Here is a 19,252-nt window from a genome sequence, read left to right on the forward strand (position 1 = left end):
GGAGGGAAGGAGAGGGAGGGGGGAGGGAGGGAGAGGGAGGGAGAGAGGGGGAGGGAGGGAGAGGGAGGGAAAGAGGGGGGAGGGAGGAGAAAGAGAGAGAGGAGAGAGAGAGAGGAGAGAGGGGAGAGAGAGAGAGAGAGAGGGAAAAGAGAGAGGTGTGAATGGCCGAATGGTGGAGGTCTATGGTGGGGAGGAGGTCTTCTGCTCTGGGGATGGACCTTGAGCAGACAGACCAAGGTGGTAAGAGGTTCCCACCTTGTTCCGCAGGTCCTCTATGGTCTTGAAGTAGGGGCTGTAATCACGAGCAGGCCCTGGGCCCTGCTTCTTATACCACTCACGGATCTTCACCTCCAGGTCAGTGTTGGCCTCCTCCAGGGCGCGCACCCTGTCTAAGTAGGTGGCCAGCCGGTCGTTGAGGTTCTGCATGGTCTCCTTCTCGCTGCCCCCAAGAAGGGCATCCGACACACCAAAACTAGAGCCAAAGCCCCCTCCCAGGCTGCAAGTGTAGCCACCACCGTAGCTGCCTCCTAAGCCCGCTGAGAATCGGGAGGAGGTGACCGACATATTGCTACAGCTGCCACCTCCCAAAAGACTGGGAGCCCGGCAGGCACCCCCAATGCGGACGGAGGACATCCGGGAGAACCCCATGCCAGGAGCGCAAAGGCCCTTAACGGAGCCGGAGGTTGAAAATTGGCGGATGCTGGTAGTGGAAGCCATGTTATCGTCTGGTCAAGTAACGGTGTCTGGACTGGATGGAGACCCTGGGCTACCCTTTATAGCCAGGCTGAAGGGAGACTGAGCCCTTGCTCCTTGAAGTCCAAGCCAAAACCCCAACCTTGTAATTTGTCTCAGTTACAGCCAGCCGCCCGGCCTGAGGCTTGGGCTGGACTTGTGTATTTCATCCCTGTGTCCTGAGGCCCCCTCCTGGGTCTGCCCAGCCTGGGCATGGGTAACCTCTTAGTGGTCCATTGTTCTGTTCCAAAACAAAGGTGGTATTGGGGCTGTACCCCGGGGCAGGGTGAACTTCCATCCTCAACCATAATTAGGCAGATGAGCTCATTCTTGGGGTGGGGGGAGTCTGAAGAATCTAGCCCAGGAGCAGAGGGAAGGGCCTCAAACAAGGCTCCACAGGCCCAGGAACCAGGAAGCAGCAGATCTGGTCCCTACCTGGCATCCAGGGTCTCAGGGAGAAAGATGTGGATATTTGCCCCTGGTACATGATAGTCTTGGTAGGGTCCCTCAGTCTAAGTTGGGGGAGCCCTCGGCTGTCTCAGAACTATCCCAAGCTTTCGAGGTAAGATATAGCCTCAGCCTTGGGGGTCCCTGACTAAGAAAGAAGAAGTGTGGCCACTGGCCAAAGGGAGCTTTAGATCTTCAAGAAGCCAGTGAACGTATCCCTGCTTCTTCAGCTATAAAGGGAAATCGGGGTAGACAAGATGGCCAGCACTTTCTGTAGAAGCTTAACGACTTGAGTCCAGTCCCCAGAACTCACAGTAAAGGCAGGAAGAACTGACTCCTCAAAGTTGTCTTCTGACCTCCACGTACCACAGCATGCTACATGTGCACGCACACACACACACACACACACACACACACACACACCACACCACACTAATTAATAATAATAATAATAATAATAATAATAATAATAAAATAAAGGAGAAGCCCACTGATGTCTCTCAAGGTCTTTTGATTCAGGCAAAGCTGTGACGAAATGGAAAGTGGGTGTGGAGAACGGAGACCAAGCCTGAGACCAGAGAAAACGTGTGGCCCCTGCTCACTTGCGCCGCACTGAGGAAAGCCCACCCAGAGGGTTCCCAGAGGTAGCACCAGGGGAGAGGGCAAGCCACGGGAAAAACAGGACTATTACCAGGGTTACCCTGAGTGGGTGTCAGGGCCCAAGGAAGAGCCACATCCCAGTCCTGGGAGTCAGCAGCCACCCCTGCAGGGGCGTGGTGAGATCCCACAGCCTGGCACCCGCTCCACCCAACAGGGAGATTAGCCGCCTAATCTCTGCGGCGCTAATGATTTAGGTGCTGCCAGGACACTGGCGTCTGAGCAGAGCCTGTCTGAATGTGGAGCCTCCAGGGGTGGCCAGGGCCCGGGGCCCAGGCAGGGATGGGAGACACACGGGTGGCCTGGGCTCCTTGCCCACACTCAGGGACAGGGAGGGAGCTGGGTTTCCCATATAACCCAGAACTCCTGGAAAGACACAAGATTGCTGCAAGGACTTCTTGCTTAGAAGTGGTAGCTCTCACGGGAAGATGCCTCTCACCTGAGGCACCAGAGTAAGATCTGTAAGAACTATCTGAGAGAGGATAGGGCACTGGCTTCAACCTGTTTCCACTGTTCCGTGAAGGCTATTGGTAGGGGAAGCTCAGAGCCAATATGAAAGAGAAATGTCCGGTGGCTGCCACAAGGTTAGATATCAAGAAGGACTTCCTGCCAATCTAGACTGTCTTAGTGTTGAAAGGGAACCCGCAGAACCTCCATTAACCTGAGTGGGCCAGAAACAAGTTCTACCCCAGCCACCCTCCCAGGGAAAGCCCTACTATGACACTTCACAAACTGCCAGGGACAAACTCCCAAGAACCCCCTCTCCTCTAGGATTGTCCATCAGACCACTCCTTGCAGCCCCTTCTCTCCCCCAGTCTCCCCACTCCTCTGCTCCCCTCAGCCCTGGGTCAATGGGTAGAAGGTCACCCTATCCCTCTGACTTAGACTCCAGCTCCAAGTCCACCCTGCCTTCAGCTTTCTCAAAGCTTGCCTAAGGTCATCATCTTTCCACATTCCCTCAAAGATCTTGGGAGAAAGGAATGGTCCCCAGTTTCTACCTCTGGTGACCCCAGACCTCAGCTTCCAGGGCCCAGTTGGAAATGCAGAGTCTGCTAAGCCTCTGTTTACCTCCAAAGCCCCAGCCAATGTCTTACCACCACCACCACCACCACCACCACCACCACCACCACCACCACCACCACCACACCAACTGCCAACTGGCCCCATGGTGTCCCTTATCTCTGACAGCAAGCTTCAGACCACGATTCTCTAGGCCTCCATGTCTGTTTCTTGGTTTCTGCTCTAACTCCACAGCCCAGAGAGGCCTCACACCATAAAGGACTGGCTAGATAGCTTTTCCTACCCAGCTAAAAGGCAAAGTCTAGACAGCACTAGCCGATGTGAAGCACCAGACTGTGAGAAGCTAAGGCATGAGAGAAACAAATGTATGGCCTGCCCTAGGCTACAGGATGAGCAAGGCCAGTCTGGGCAACTTAGTGAGAGTGTCCCAAAATGAAAAATAAAAAAGCAGGGGCTAGAAAGATGGCTCTGTAGGTAAAGGCATTTACCACCAAGCATAACAGCCTGAGTTCAGTTGCGAGGACCTACAAGGTAGAAGATGACTCCTACTAGTTCTCCTCTGACCTCCTGGCTCTGGGATAGGCTTAAAACACACACACACACACACACACACACACACACACACACATTCACACACACACATACACACTCACATTCACACATACACACATTCACACACTCACATATACACACACTCATACAGTCACATTCACACATGTATACACACTCACATATCCATATATTTACACACATAATCACATTCACACATCCACACACAAGCTAATATTCACACATACACACTCACACTCATACACACTCACATATACAAATACTCACACACACACTCACGTACACACACACTCATACACACTCACATATACACATACATAGTCACATTTACACATGCACACACATTCTCACACTCGTACATACTCACACTCGCATTCACATACACACACATTCACACTCACAATCACACTCACACACATATATCCTCACACTCTCACCCACTCACACTCACAAACTCACACACACACACACACACACATACACACACGCAGAGTTAGTAAATAAGGTTTTTGTTATTTGGGATGGGTTTTAGATTTTGTTTGTTTCTGTGTGTGGGTTGCTTGTTTTTGTTTGGGGTTTTAGTTTTGTTTTTTGTTGTTGTTATTGTTGTTGCTGTTGTTTCTGTCTTTGTTTTGTTTTGCTTCACTTTATTGGGACAGAGTTTCTCTGTGTAGCCCTGGCTGACCTATAAGTCATTATGTAGACCAGGCTGGCTTCTAACTCACATAGATCCCCCTGCCTCTGCCTCCCAAGTGCTGAACCTAAAGTCTTTTGCAGTGTGTATGTACGTTTGTTTTAAGAAATAAAAGACTGAGAGCTGGAGAGATGGCTCAGTGGTTAAGAGCACTGACTGCTCTTCCAGAGGTCCTGAGTTCAAATCCCAGCAACCACATGGTGGCTCACAACCATCTGTAATGGAATCTGATGCCCTCTTCTGGTGTGTCTGAAGACAGCTGCAGTGTACTCATATATAATAAATAAATAAATAAATAAATAAATAAATAAATAAATAAATAAATCTTTTTTTAAAAAAGAAAAAGAAGGCTGGAGAGATGGCTCAGCAATTCAAAGAACTTGATGCCTTTGCAGAAGACCCAAGTTCAATTCCCAGCACCTACACAATAGCTCAGACCATCAGCAACTCTAGTTCCAGGGTATGCAATCCCTCTCTGGCCTCTGCAGGACACAGTCCCGCCACACACATGATATACAGACAAATAATCAGGGAAAACATACAAACACGTAGAATTTTTAAAAATCTAAAAATTAAAAAATAAAATAAAAACTGGGTGGTGGTGGCACTTGGGGGGTAGGGGGGACAGAGGCAGAAGGATCTCTGTGAGTTCAGGGCCAGCCTGCTCTACAGAGCAAGTTCCAAGACAGCCAAAGCTAGACAAACACTGTCTCAAAAAAGAACCAAAAATAATAAGTAAAAAATAAAGTAAAATTCAATGGGGTTGGGCGTGTGGCTCAGAAGAATGGGCCTGTGCATGTGAGGGCCTATGTCTTATCCACGCAGGGAAACAAAGATACAGCACAGAATGGCTCTGGGTCCCAGGAAGTTCTTTCTCCACAGCCCTCTGCAATGCATTGCCATCCCTGGCCAAGGGTGAGAAGACCTGGACCTTCTTCCTCAGATCCTCACAACACCATGGGGAAACTGAGGTAGCAAAGTGGCTTCGGTCAGGTCAACCTGGCGATAGCATCAGCAGCTCAGCTTTCCCTGCTATGGCAGGAGGCCTGTCCAGGCATCTGAGGGCCTTAGAAGCCCTGTGGCCCAGCCAGTGAGTCTCCTGCCTGGGCCTGCCTTCCACCCCAACAGGGAGAGGCCCCTGCTACCCCCGCAGCTGTCAATAACTGGGCCCACACTGAATCTGGGCAGGAGGGAGGATGAACTCCAAGAGGTTCCTTCACACGAGGACCATGATTGCTGGAGACCAGCAAGCCCAGGTGGAAACAGAGGCAAGAGGGAGTCTTGTAGGGAAATGGGGGGACCTCTGTTCCAGAAGAACCCTGTGAGCTAACTCCAAGCTGGGCTACCCGCCAAGACTCCCAGCCTCATTCCAAAGATTGCTGAAAAGCCAACAGGTTCCAGAGTGAACTGTAGCCAGGCCTGTCTCAGACCTGAGCTGAACAGGAGTCCGGGGAAGGCTGGCTCCTTACAACGGGCCTGTTCACCTTTACTTCATTGGTGGGGGGCTCTGGATAGAGCCAGCATTTAGCACATGCACACTGATGTTGGCAGAGGTCATGCCACATCTGCCCAGATGCTCAGCTCCTATGAGCCCCACGGTTGGTCCTTGGAATGAGGCCTACCTTTTATCAGATGAGTAAGTTGTAGTTAGTGCTTATAGAATTGTTAGGGTGACTGGGGGGCAGAGCACCTCCCTAACCAAGGATAAAGGTTAGAATCGAGTAATTGGATGTAGAAAAGGGTTCTGTCTAGTTTGTCTCCTACTGAAACCTTGACTTCGAAGATGAGAAAAATACCCCAAAAGCTATCACTTTACTCCCAGGCCCTTGTACCGGCACCCCCTGCTCCTCCCAATGCATCCCAGACTCTGAGACCCTGTCACCCGAGGCACCTTGCCAGGGGTCAGATGAGCAGGGCCAGCCAGGCACTGTGCAAGTTCCCCACCCCGGGCCAGGCATCCCTTAGAATACATCCTTCCAGCCTGCCAGCCACACCTGCCAGCCCCGCCCTCAACTGGAATCCTCCTCTTCCTCTGTTCTGTTTCCCCGGCTCAGAACCGAGGCCCAGCCCCACCCAGATCCACCCACTAAATGATTTGTCTCCTGCTCCAGAGGGAGCCGCACCCTCCACCTCCTTAGGGCCCATAACACTCCATGTGCCACGTGTCTCCTCCCAGTTTGGAGTGGCAGGGATGCTGAATGCCTCTGACCTCTCTGAAGACACTGGGGGATCCCTCTGGGGGTAGGGGGGGTGGGGAGCCAACTCTGCCCCACCCCATCACCATCTCCCCCTAACCAGTTTCCAGGTATTACGTTGGGTGGTCCAAATGAACCCAGATAATCCGGGGGGCCATATGTCCTTTTATTTTTCGAGATTATAATATAGTTAATCAATTTCCTTCCTCCAGATTCCCCCATTTACCCTCATTTCTCTCTTTCAAATTCATAGAGTCTACCTTCCATCAGTTGTCGTTACACACATATATGCATGTTTCTGTATATTCCTAAATACATAAATGCAACCTATTTGGTCTGTAAAATGTTGCCTGCATGTATGTTTTTAGGGCTGACCATTTGGTATTAGATAACCAATCGGTACGCTCTTCCAGGGGAAGACTGTATCTCCCACTCTCAATGTTCATCAGTTGCCTGCAACTATAGTTCTTTGTAAAGGACTGAGGCTTCTTGGGCTCCCTCCCCGAGCATCCCTCTGCCCCAGCTCCCCATCCACATCAGCATGTCCATTGTTCGGTTCGGCCATAGGCAGCAATGTTGGCAAGCCTTTCTGGGTGTAGTTTCTGACATTCCCAGGAAATGCAAGCTCACAGCAAGCTCCGTGTTTCCCCGGCTCTTACAGTGCTTCTCTCCCTTCTGCATTGTTCCTGAGCCTTAGATACGCAAGTTACGTTGTAGATGTGTTTATCTACAACGTAGATAAACTATGGGCTGCACCCCATAACTCTGCATTTTAATTGACTGTGGTTTCCGTAATGGTCTTCATCTGTTGCAAAGAGAAGTTTCCTTGAGGAAGGATGAGGTTCTTTGCCCTTGTAGCTCCTTCAGTCTCCCGGTCTGGTTTTGTCCAGGGCTGGTGTGTGGACGCTATCTCAGGGTAGCAGCCGTTGGACCACTGCTGACTCCCCAGCCCAGGGGCGTGGGGGGGGGCTGCTGGAATGAGGCAAAAGACCGGGGAAGGGGGTTGGGGATTTGGCTCAGTGGTAGAGCGCTTGCCTAGCAAGTGCAAGGCCCTGGGTTTGGTCCCCAGCTCCAGGAAAAAAAAAAAAAAAAAAAAATCCGAGGAAGGGCACTAGGGGAAGACCTAGGAATGGAAGACAGAATTGGGGAAGACTGATCAGGAAAACCGCAGGACAGGCAAGTTGTAAGCCTTGGTGGCACTGGTTTGAGGGGCATGGGGATGAATAAGGGAGGAAGTCATCCTGTTTGACTTAGGCTGGTGTGTTCAACAGTGGAGGTCAGCAAGCAGCCATACACCAGAAGCTCTGCTGGTGGTTACCTGGGAACTGAATAGAGACAGTGAGAGCCCAAAGTTAGACCCCAGTCAGCACCCATTCGCTGCATTCATTGTGTGGACAGCTTCAGGGAAAGAGCAAGAAAGCCCAACGTGCCACAGAAAACACACTTAGGCTTTGGTCGGTCTCCAAAAGAAAACATAGGAAAGGGGAAAAAGGAAAAGCTGATTCTTTCTGAGCTGCCTGGCCATGGCCCCCACAAGCCATTGCCTCGATCATTCTTCTAAAGATGGTGATGAAGACAAGACATCCTTTTGCAGGATGTAACATACTGCCTCCCTCACCCCCTCCCCCAAGTCCCGCTCTTCAAGCCTTGAAGCCCAGCTGCCTTCCCCAGTTCTTCAGCTTCAAGCTCAGGGTCACCGGTGTGTCACCGGCATCAGCTTCTGTAACAAGGCTCTAAGGAACAGCAGCTTCCTCATGACCCCAAGACCAGATATCGCCTGACCTATAACCCTGACTGTGTTCTGCATGGAATGGGCTTGGAACCCCAAGTTGGAGAACCTAATATCCAATCTGGGCTCCACGTGGCCTCAAGTTAAGTCGTTCTTTCTACTTTAGTCCCCCTCCTGTGCAGAACAAGAAGTTAGGCTTGTCTGGCCCATCACAAGTGAGGACATGATGAACACGTAAGGTAGGCACACTACAGCGATCAGTTGTCAGTAGCCCCAGAGCAATGAAAGGTAAGCATCTGTGTCTGCGAACCCCAAACATGTACCTGCCCTGACCCCCAGGACCTGGGGATCTACACTCGTAAAGCAAAGGGGGGCTCTGCAAATAGGACTCTAGCATCAGCCTTAGGGTCCTGGAGTTGGGAGGCAGTCAGGCAGCACAAATGCAGAAGCAAACGTCAGTGGTTCCAGGGTCACTTGGGTGAAGGAGCCCAGCAGCATGCTGCAGCTGGAAAAGGCAAGGACCAGATTCTTCCAGGGTCCCCAGAAAAAGATGGCCATCATGACACCTCGATTTGGGCTTCTATCTTCCAGTCATGGCAATCTTTTACAGCCAAAAGATGGTTCCTGGCCCCACCATCCAGCTCAGCGCTCTGCACATGGTAAGCGCTCGGCTGGTGGTGACCTCTCAACCAACTAGATCCAGCCAGTGAGAGCCCAAAGTTAGACTTCAATCAGCACCCATTCACTGTGTGGCAGACACTGGGCTGGGTGCTCAGAACGTAGTCCTGAGTCAGCCCGGCCCTGCCCTTCACGAGAGCCAGCCATGAGCAAAAGACAAACAGGCATTTTATTCGAGCACAATAGCGCTGTGCCCTGACAAAGGTATGTGTGGACAAAGCACCTTGGCAGGGTGAGGAAGGAGCCAGTCACTCATACTGAGGCACTGAGCAGTTTCAGAGGGAGGGGCCGAGAGGCTGGGTTTCAAAGCCAGGGCGGAAGCAATGAGGCAGGCAGAGGTGAGGACTTGCCAGGTGTGTTTGGGGAATACCTGAAGGCCGGAAGCTGGGTCAGCGTCTTGGAATGACGTAACCAGAGTGTTGGGGAAAGGATCCTATTAGGAGATACAGCTTGTCTTCTATTGGATAAGCGCCGGATGCTATCCCTGACACTGGAAATAGGGTGGTGACGTAAGAGCCGGCTTTTCTACCCTAATGGAGCAATCTGTCTGCTGGAAAGGTTGGATGAGATCAACAGATCAGAGAATGAGTACTCCAGGTCTAGGGATGTCCTCATCTACAGCTAAGGGGAACCGAGGAAGGAGCCAGTCATACACAAGGAAGATCTTTCCAAATGTGCAAGCCCTTGGGCCGAGCTTCTCGTCAGAGAGCAGAAAGCCGGCCTACAGTTGAGCGGAGTGAGGCTGAGCCACCGTAGAACAGCAGTTCTCAACCATCCTAACGCTGTGACCCTTTAATACCTCACGTCGTGGTGACCCCCAACCATAAAATTATTTCGTTGCTACTTCACTGTTTTGCTACTGTTACGAATCATAATGTAAATATTAGAGATGCAGGATATCTGATAGGTGACACATACACCCCAAAAAAATGGGAGTCATGACCCACAGGATGCCCTAACGCTTTCAGGGTGGTGCTGATGGGACGTCAAGTCTGAGAACAAGGATCTAAAGTCTCCTGGGCCGGGCAAGGCAGAAGAATCTGCTGACAGCTTCAGCTTGCTTCTTCCACAGAAGTCGACAAGATGAAATGCTTCTAAGGAGAGCTTTGTGGAGAGAGAGAAAGAGCTTCCTGGAACCCCTTTGGGGGATGTCTGGGCTTGCAGAGCATGTGGGAAGTGACTGGAACAAAGGCTGAGAAGAAACCTGCAAGGAAGGGACATTGAAGAGTTTAGACTGTGTTCAGGACTGTGTGCTTGGGCTTGTCCATTCATTTGTTCCCTAATTTGCTTGCTTGCAGTGTTGAGGACCAAAGCCAGGGCCTGGTCCATGCTAAGCATGGATTCCCATACTTAGCCATGTCCCCAACCTTTTCCTAATTTTTGTTTTCTTTTATTGGATATTTTATTTACTTATTTACATTTCAAATATTATCCCCTTTCCTGGTTCCCCTCCCGCTACCCCCTAACCCATCCCCCCTCCCCCTGCTTCCACAAGGGTGCTCCCCCATGCACCCACCCACCCCCTCCCTCTTCCCCACCCTGGCATTCGCCTACACTGTGCCATCGAGCTTTCACAGGACCAAGGGCCTCTCCTCCCATTGATATCCAACAAGACCATCCTCTGCTACATATGTGGCTGGAGCCATGGGTCCATCCATATGTATTCTTTGGTTGGTGGTTTAGTCCCTGGGAGCTCTGGGGGGTTTGGTTGGTTGGTATTGTTGTTCTTCCTATGGGGTTGCAAACCCCTTCAGCTCCTTCAGTCCTTCCTCTAACTCCTCCATTGGGGACCCCGTGCTCAGTTCAGTGGTTGGCTGTGAGCATCCGTCTGTGTATTTGTCAGGCTCTGGCAGAGCCTCTCAGGAGACAGTTCTATCGGGATCCTGTCAGCATGCACTTCTTGGCATCCACAATAGTGTCTGGGTTTGGTGACTGTATATGGGATGGATCCCCAGGTAGGGCAGTTTCTGGATGGCCTTTCCTTCAGTCTCTGCTCCACATTTTGTTTCTGTATTTCCTCCTGTGAGTATATTGTTCCCCCTTCTAAGAAGGACTGAAACATCCACACTTTGGTCTTCCTTCTTCTTGAGCTTCATGTGGTCTATAAATTGTATCTTAGGTATTCTGAACTTTTGGGCTAATATCCACTTACCAGTGAGTGCATACCATGTGTGTTCTTTTGTGACTGGGTTACCTCACTCAGGATGATATTTTCTAGTTCTATCCATTTGCCTAAGAATTTCATGAAGTCGTTGTTTTTAATAGCTGAGTAGTACTCCATTTTGTAGATATACCACATTTTTTTGTATCCATCCCTCCACTGAAGGACATCTGGGTTCTTTCCAGCTTCTGGCTACCTTTTCTTAGTCTTAATATGTCTACATGGATAGATGTTTTAAGAAAGGCAGGTTCTCATATAGCCCAGGCTGGCTTCAAATTTGCTGTGTATAGAAGGACAGCCTTGAACTTCCAATCTCCTGCTGAGATTTCAGGCACTGGCTTACACGGTGCTGGGAATCAAACCCGGAGATCTGTCCATGCCAGACAAGCACTCTACCAAGTGTGATACGTCCCTAGACGTTATAGATTTTAATTCCACAGAAGGAAACAGTATCCATCTCTCAAGGCCTGTCTCCTAGGCAACAGTATCTCTGAAACAGTAGACTCTTTCCATCCACTCCTTCCCTGCCAAACATCTCTGGACTCCAGTGTTTTTTTGTTTACACAAAATGGTGCCATATACATCCCTGAACATATGGTAGTGTGAACTTTCACAGACACAATCTTAGGGGATATTTTGGTAATGGGATTACTGGGTTGGTGGGTAATGTTTTATTTTTTGATTGAAACAGTGTTCTGCTGTGTTGCCAAGGCTAGCCTTGAACTCCTGGGCTTACATGACCCACCTGCCTCCAAGGAGTATAGACATTCACCTGGCTGATAATTTCCTTTTCTCATCGATGATGATGATGGTGGTGGTGGTGGTGGTGATGGTGATGATGATGATGATGTGGTGGTGGTGGTGGTGGTGGTGATGATGGTGATGTGTGTGTGTGTGAGTGCACACAATACATATGTATGCATGCACAAAGGTGTGTGCATATGCCCACTGAGACCAGAGGTTATCAGATCCTCTAGAACTGGAGCTACGGGTGTGTGTAAGTCACTCAGTCTGGGTGATGAAAACAAACATGAGTTCTCTGCAAGAGCAACAAGTGCTCTTAACCACAGAGCCGTCTCTCCAGCCCTCTAGACTGTTGGTTCTGGTTTTGAGACAGGGTATCCTGTGCAGCCATGGCTGTTCTGGAACTTGGTATATAGACCAGGGAATCCTGTAACTCACAGAGATCCACCTGCCTCTGCTTCCTTAGTGCAGAGCCACCACACCCAGTGACTTTTTTTTTAAGACAAAGTCTTCTGTAGCCCAGGCTGGCCTCAAACTTCCTGTCTAGTGGCAGATGACTTTGAACTTCTGATCCTCCTGCTTCCACTCCCCCAACCATGAACGAGAATGAGCTTCTCCACTAACTTGTAGGAGCTCTGGAAACCAGTGAGATCTGGCTGTTTCCACTGCTGCGGGTTCCCTGGTTACCTTTCCCAATGTAAAAAGGCTCCCTGGTCACCTCAGTTTTCACTCCTAACTCCTAGAGGACACAAAGTATCCCTCCTGGGTTTGTTTGGGTTTGTGTGGCTGTGATGGAATTACCAGGGCCAAAGCAACCTGGGAGAGAAGCTTACACTTCCACAGAACTGTTCATCAGTGAAGGAAGTCAGGAAAGGAACTCCCAAGGCCAGATCCTGGAGGCAGGAGCTGATGCAGAGGCCATGGAGAAGGGTTATTTAGTGGCTTACTCCTCATGGCTTGCTCAGCCTACTCATATAGAATCCAGGACTACCAGCCCAAGAACAGCACCACCTACAATGGGCTGGGCCCTCCCCCATCAATCACTAGTTAAGGAAATTTCTTACAGCTGGATCTTAGCAAGGCGTTTTCTCAATTGAGATTCCCTCCTTTCAGACGACTCTAGCAAGTATCAAGGTGACATAAAACTATCCAGGGTCTCTTCTTGGGTTCCTACTGACTCCTGTGAGCTGACCTTTCCTGACCTTTGCCTGTCTACTCCTAGCCAGCTGGCGAAGCTGCTCACAAGCATGGCTCTGCCTCCACACACGCGCTGTGTGAGTGGTTTCCCCAGGTTGCCTGTGGGTCGTCATTTCCATATGGCCAGTTCCTTCGGTCACATTCATTCACTGTTTCTTTGCTGCCGCCCCACCCCCTCCCAGCTCCCAGAGTTTGAGAAAGAGGCTTTCCACAGTGGGAGGGAATGTAACACCCAGAAGTGGCCAGAACCCACCCGGGTCTGAGGTAACAGCCTGAGAAACAGACATGAAGATAGATCCAGGGCTGGGTGGCCAGCAGGGCACAGGCCAGGGCAGCTGGGAAGCAGGGGGATGACTTTCTGGGTTGAGCAGGTGGGCAGTGAGGATGGTAACTCTATGTTGCAGACGTAATCCAGGAGAAGGGAAGCTGTGGGACACTTCTCACAGCACATCTCCCCTGAGGATCCTCACTTGCTTTCTGATGAGGGGGTCCCTGCCACCTCCACCTCTGTCCTCAGAAATGGACATGTCAAACAGTGCTTGTTGAATAAATGATCAAATGAATGGCCAAGTCACCAGAGTTGGGAAAGCCACTTCCCTGAAGGAGAGGAGGAAAGGATATGATATACAACTGAAGGGCCCTCCTCCAAATCTCCATCCTCCCGACAGACATTGATGAACAGCTCCCAAGCACCAAGAAGACAAGATTATGTCAGCCAGAAAGAGCCAACCAGCCCTGTTTGTGGCAGGAACAAGAACTGTGTCTGGTCCTAAGAACTCCAGCTTATGACAGACAAGGAATCGCTCCTCCTACAGGCCATCCAGGGAATCGAGAGAGTGAGGCGTAGCCCTGGATCACAACACTAAGAAGCTTTCTAAAAAGGCTGGTGACTCTCAACAGGCTCTGGAGTCAGGAGGAAAACCTCCAGGGCAGGCCAGAGGAATCTTCACGTTCCTGGGGTTGTCTCAAAGTCCTGGGAGTTGTTTCAAAGTCGCCAGGAGACACAAGAGAATAGATGCGGAACAGAGAGGTACCTGAGCAGGAAGCTGGGGGACACTGTGGAGCCCCGCCTAACCTGAGTGCGGTCCTCTCCTCCTCTTACCCCAAAACGGAAGCCATTTGGGTTCTAGACTCCAGCTTCTTTCCAAGAATGGAAAGAACTCACTTCAGAGAGCAGTGTCAGCTTCAATCCTGTGGCCAGAGCACCCTCTGCTGGTAACTCTGGGTACTGCACCCGTGCTCACAAAGAGGAGCGCCTAGCTAGCTACCCCTGAAGCGGGAGGAGATATTCAAGAGGATGCTGGATCACCTATCTGCCAACTGCCTCTTCAGACCCCTTCCCTGGAATCTGGGCCAGCTCACCTACTTCAGTATACTACTCCCTAGTACGCCCCCCGCTGTCCCACTGCACCTTAGTTGGGCCACTGTGTCCCACACATCACTCCTTCCTTCCCCTTAGACCCTCTATGAAACTGCTCACTCCAAGGCCAGCTTCTTCCCCTGCTGTGAGTTTGAGGGTCCCTGGGTCAGTCTCTATTCTTCATGAGGAGCACCCGCTTCCTGCGGAGAATTCTTTACCAACGGCAGCTGCTATTAGTGCGCATCGCACACAGGGTATGACCCCTGGCTGGGAACCCAGTACAAACCAATGAAAGAAACGGCTATGTGCACGCCTATATGGATACCCTACATGCAAATCCAAGCATGTTCTGCATGTGTGGGTGAACAGCAAGAAGGTCTACACAGTGAGCCAGATAGGTTCTTTCTTGACCCGGCTGGAGCTGAGAGACCTGAAATCCTAACCCTGCGCCTGCAGAGGGCAGCACTGAGCTGCTCGGGGCTACCTGAACAGACATTTCCAGTTGTTTTGCCCGTGGACCTGAAAATGGCTTCTGCTCTCAGAGTTGCGGTGGCTCCAGGGCTGTGAAAAGCATGGGACGGACACGTGTCAAAAGATTTAGTGTCTAAGGTCCTAGAAAGATGGCTCAGCAGTTAAGAGCATAGTATTTTCCTTCCCGAGGACCCAAGCTCGGTCCTTAACACCCATGCTAGGCATCTCACAACCACGTGAAAGTTCAGCTCCTGGGAATTCGACACGTTTAGCCTCGGTGGGCACTTCACTTGCACATTCCCACACAAAGACAGACAGACAGACAGACAGACAGACAGACAGACAGACATGCACGCACACACACACATTCCTGTGATTTCAAATTAAATTAATTTTTTAAGTTGAGTGCCTAATATCACATAGTAGATTCTATGCCTTTATTGGGGATATGAGACTGTGTGTCTGTGTGTCGTGTGTAAGGTGTGCACATACATTTCAGGATGCATGCTAGTGCAAGGTCATATGGTTCTGTCTTAAATCCTACACACATTTTGTCAGTATTATTTTGACTCTCTTTCATGTTATTTTTTTTTAAGAAGAATGAATGAATGAATGAATGGCCCCCCAAGTCCTCACTAGAATGTGGAAATCCACTGCAGATCCCTGGGACTTCCCAGAATTCATAAAAAGACTATGAGTTTCACTCAAGTGAACTGGGGTCTTCGAGAAGGGGAGGGTCTGAGTCCAAGTTCAGCACTTCCCCAAGGCACGTGGCTAATTCACACATGTGAACACACAACTCAAGTGCACAGAGCTCATACGCATCTGCACACCTACACAGCCCACACACACATATGCACACACTTCCCACGTGGACTCACACATTCGACTTCTTTCAGGTATAATCGCGTGCCCTTGCACTAGCACGCATTCCGAAATGTACTTGCACATCATACACGTGACACACATATCCTCAGACCCACACGCAGCCACACTTAGGAATATGAACTCATACGCTCACACTTGACCCTACATGCCTGACACTAACACACGCGGTCGCACTAGTCTCGCGTGCACTGCACACTTGCCTGTGCTCTTGGTCCTATAGCCTCTTCACCTCTCTCATTACACACTTGTTCACACTCACACAAAGCTGTCGTTGCGACTATACTCAAAAAACCTTACATTCTCACGGGACTACCCCTGGAGACTTCTGAACCATCCATGATCCCAAGAGAGATTTCTAGAATCTTCCCAGGACACACCAAACCCAAAGTAGAATGATGCCCCCCCCCACATGTCCAGTCTAGGGCAAGCAGAATCAGGACCAGGAGCACTGACAGTGCCAGGCCCTTGGGAACCCTTCAACCTTCAGTTCTCTTTCAGTTAGTTCATCTTTGGACTGTATGAGGCAGGGCTTGACCAGGAGAACTAACAGGAACACATGGGTGCTAATACTATGGGGGAGACACTTGTCCTTATGAGGCCCACCGAAGGCCTGAGCATGTTAATCTATGGGGGCATCTAAGGACCCTCGGCCAGCTAGGAGGCAGGACAGGTATGGAGGCACAGCACAGACCAGAGTCACAGGTAGACACAGGTATGGCTGTCATATGGGAAGGCCAGTGGCACACAAGAACCTCACACTCTCTGGGAAGAGAGAGACAAGCCGGAGGAGGAGAGACAGAGATAGACGCGAGCCTAGAGAGGCGGGTAGGAGGCAAGCCTGCCAGAGACCTGCGTACCACACTAGTAGGGAAAGAGGCCTGGATCCTAAAGGTTATGGGTACAGGACAGAAAGGACATGCTTCCCTCACAGAGGTTGGCAACAGGGACCCAGGAATCTTTAGGACTGACTATAGTCCTCAGCTACCTCCCGGGGAGCCGGGCTGACCTAGAAATCCACCCACTAGTCCTCCCACAGGCCGTGCCCATCCCTAACCCCTCAGAATGAGGTCCTCCGTGGGCGACAAAGGCTGTGCTGTCTGTACAAAGGGCTAATGGTTTCCCAGCGTCAAGACTCTGACAAGCTAGGGGCTCCAGAAAGGTCTCCCCCAAAGCCTTTCCTAGATGGGCCGATTGGTTATAGCCCAACAAAAAGCAAGGGGGTATGGAGTGCCTCTGAGGAGAGAGCAGGAAGGGGGTACTTGGTGGCAGAGCTGGGACAGCTAGAGGAAGGACTGAGCGCTGGCTTTACCAAGAGGACCCAACTCTGAAGGAGGGAGGGTGGAGTGCACCAGGCCTGCACATTCCAGCAGTTGCCACTCCCTTCCAACCTGTCCTCTCCTGTCCCACAATTTCCCAGACTGCCCTGGGCCTGGCTCTCAGGGACAGTTCCCAGAATCCTTTGCAGTCCAGACCTCCACTACAGAGATCACAGTCTACACACACTACAGAATGCAGTAGCCCTCCTGCTCCCACCCTGTCACTGTGCACACACTCACATGCCACTGTGCACACACTCACATGAGTGTACACTCGAGTGTATGTATACACAATCACACAAATGCACACGCGCCCGTGCATGCACACACACACTCAACCAGCTTCAGCATGGGGACATCAGACAGGACACAGAAAGTGAGGCTGTCAGAGAGGTGGCACTCCAGGACAGATGATCTGCCTCCCTCCACCCCAGCTAGGCATAGGACAAGAGCAAGGGGACGAAGCCAGTCCCTAGAGATGTCCCAGGACCAAGGTCACTCTAAAATGCCACTTGAAGTTTGGCCAAAGAAAGTCCAGGGAAGGAATGCTGTCCTCCAAAGTTGCTGAGGGCTCCATGCCCAGTTTGGGCATCTCAGGCTAGTCCTGTTCCCGTGCCCAGCAATGGACTGGGTGGGCGCAGGAATTGTACCTACTCTGCTTCCCCACCCCACCCAGACCCATACAGGCGGCCTACAGTTCTCACAACAGAGGCTGTGCTAGACATCAGAGGCCCAACGTCCAGTGAACCATCCCTCCCTCTCTCCCCACACCATACCCTGCAATCACCTTTCCTGACAGAATTCCTATGCTCGCCCTGGGCCCATAGCCTGCCCTGTCAGTTCCCACCAAGACCTGAGAAGTGTTTTCTGTAGCCCAAGCTGTCCTGGGCCCAACCAGGGCCCACAGGGTTCCCAAGAAACAGCTCGAATGAGTCTAATGGAGGGGATCCAGCACACACCAAACACATTGTGACCCAAACTGCTGAGACCAAAGAAAGAAATGTCAGTGAAGTGAGGCAGGGGGAGGGGTGTCCACAGACTGTAATGTGGGCTCCAGCAAAGGCATCAAAGAAAAACTTGAATACAAGGTAAAGTCCCCAAGTCCCAGACCTGAGGTTTCCTGCATAGTACCACTTGGGAGTACACCCTGACCACTGAGGACAGCAGGAAGGGAAGGTACAGATCATCAGATCCCCAACACACCTTCCACTAAAGATCGCATTCTGGGCTGAGAATGCCGCTCAATATTACACACTTGCCTAGACTACATAGATGGACCCTGGATTCTGTTCGTGGCATCATGGGAAATGGGGAATCGTGGGAATCACATTCTACCCAATGACATTAGCAAGGTAAAGGGCTCCTGTACTCATCCTATAGGAGAGGAAATGAGACCCAGAAAGAAGTGGATTGTGGGACCATCAATGAGAGCCAACCTTGACCTATGCCCTTCACAGACCCACATGGCAATGCAGACAGCCCAGCTGGGACCCGGAAGAGGACCTGGGTGTTGGGTGTTGCTAACAATCCCCAGAACTGGGTGTCTACAAGGGAAAAGGATCCCACTCCAGCCCTCTACCCCAGGACCTCACCTGGCACCCCGAGCTGCCAGCTGATTCAAACAAGGGGTTCCAGATAGCGGGACAGCAAGCATAATGTGCCTCTCTAATGCTTCCTGGCCTCTGCAGGGCCCACCACCACAGCTCATAGGACACCCAGCCTTCAGCCCACCCCATGTGTCAAACACCAGCAAGGGTAAAGCCCCCAGCCACGCTGTGCTGACCCTCAAACTCCAGGCCTCCACTGCAGAGGCAAAAGGGGGGCCAAGGACTGAAATCTTGCCTCTCTCTGACATTGTCCTGGCCACTGTGGGAACCAGGGCTCCAACTTGCTGCCTTCCCTCTGCCTGCACCCCACCCAGCGAGGACATGCAAGGCAAGCAGTTCCCACACCCAGTTCCAGGCAGCTGCCAGGTGAGTCCCTAACAAAGCCTGAACGCTGAGCTGGCTGGAGTGCGGGTGGCAGGCGAGGCTGGGAGAGGCACAACACACCTGGCTCTGCCAAGCCCAGACGCTCCGCTGAGGAGGAATGTAGACTCGCCCAGGCTGGCCCTGGGAAAACTGCTACCCCCCTGGCTCCCGCCAGCGAGCTGACTCAGCCTGGGTGGGGTGGGTCTGTGGAGTTGCAACCTCAGCAGCTCTCTCCCACCACACCCTGCCCCAAGTTTCTCCCTGGCCAGAACCAAGCAGGGGACAGAATCTGAGATTGGGATTGAGGACCCTCGGCACCCACCCAGCCCGTGATCCTGGGGAGACAGATGCAGGGACGGTGTCCAGTGCACCCTTCTACCCTGTACTGGGCTGTAAACACACTCATACACACACCGAGGTCAG

General features: G+C 51.4%; 1 protein-coding gene across 2 annotated transcripts in view; it reads right to left on the reverse strand.

Annotated features, from left to right (window-relative positions):
* The window catches only part of Krt42 (keratin 42), a 55,916-nt gene that overhangs the window by 6,712 nt on the left and 29,952 nt on the right, over positions 1–19,252 (reverse strand). The window contains exon 1 of one of the 2 annotated variants that reach the window (NM_001008816.1): positions 256–717. The exons of the other annotated variant lie outside the window; for it this stretch is intronic. Within the exon in view, the coding sequence (NP_001008816.1) occupies positions 256–717 (462 nt within the window). Of the gene's footprint in view, positions 1–255; positions 718–19,252 lie in introns of those variants that run through there. 2 annotated transcript variants of the gene reach the window in all.

Source organism: Rattus norvegicus, chromosome 10, assembly GCF_036323735.1.
Source record: "Rattus norvegicus strain BN/NHsdMcwi chromosome 10, GRCr8, whole genome shotgun sequence".
NCBI lineage: Eukaryota > Metazoa > Chordata > Mammalia > Rodentia > Muridae > Rattus > Rattus norvegicus.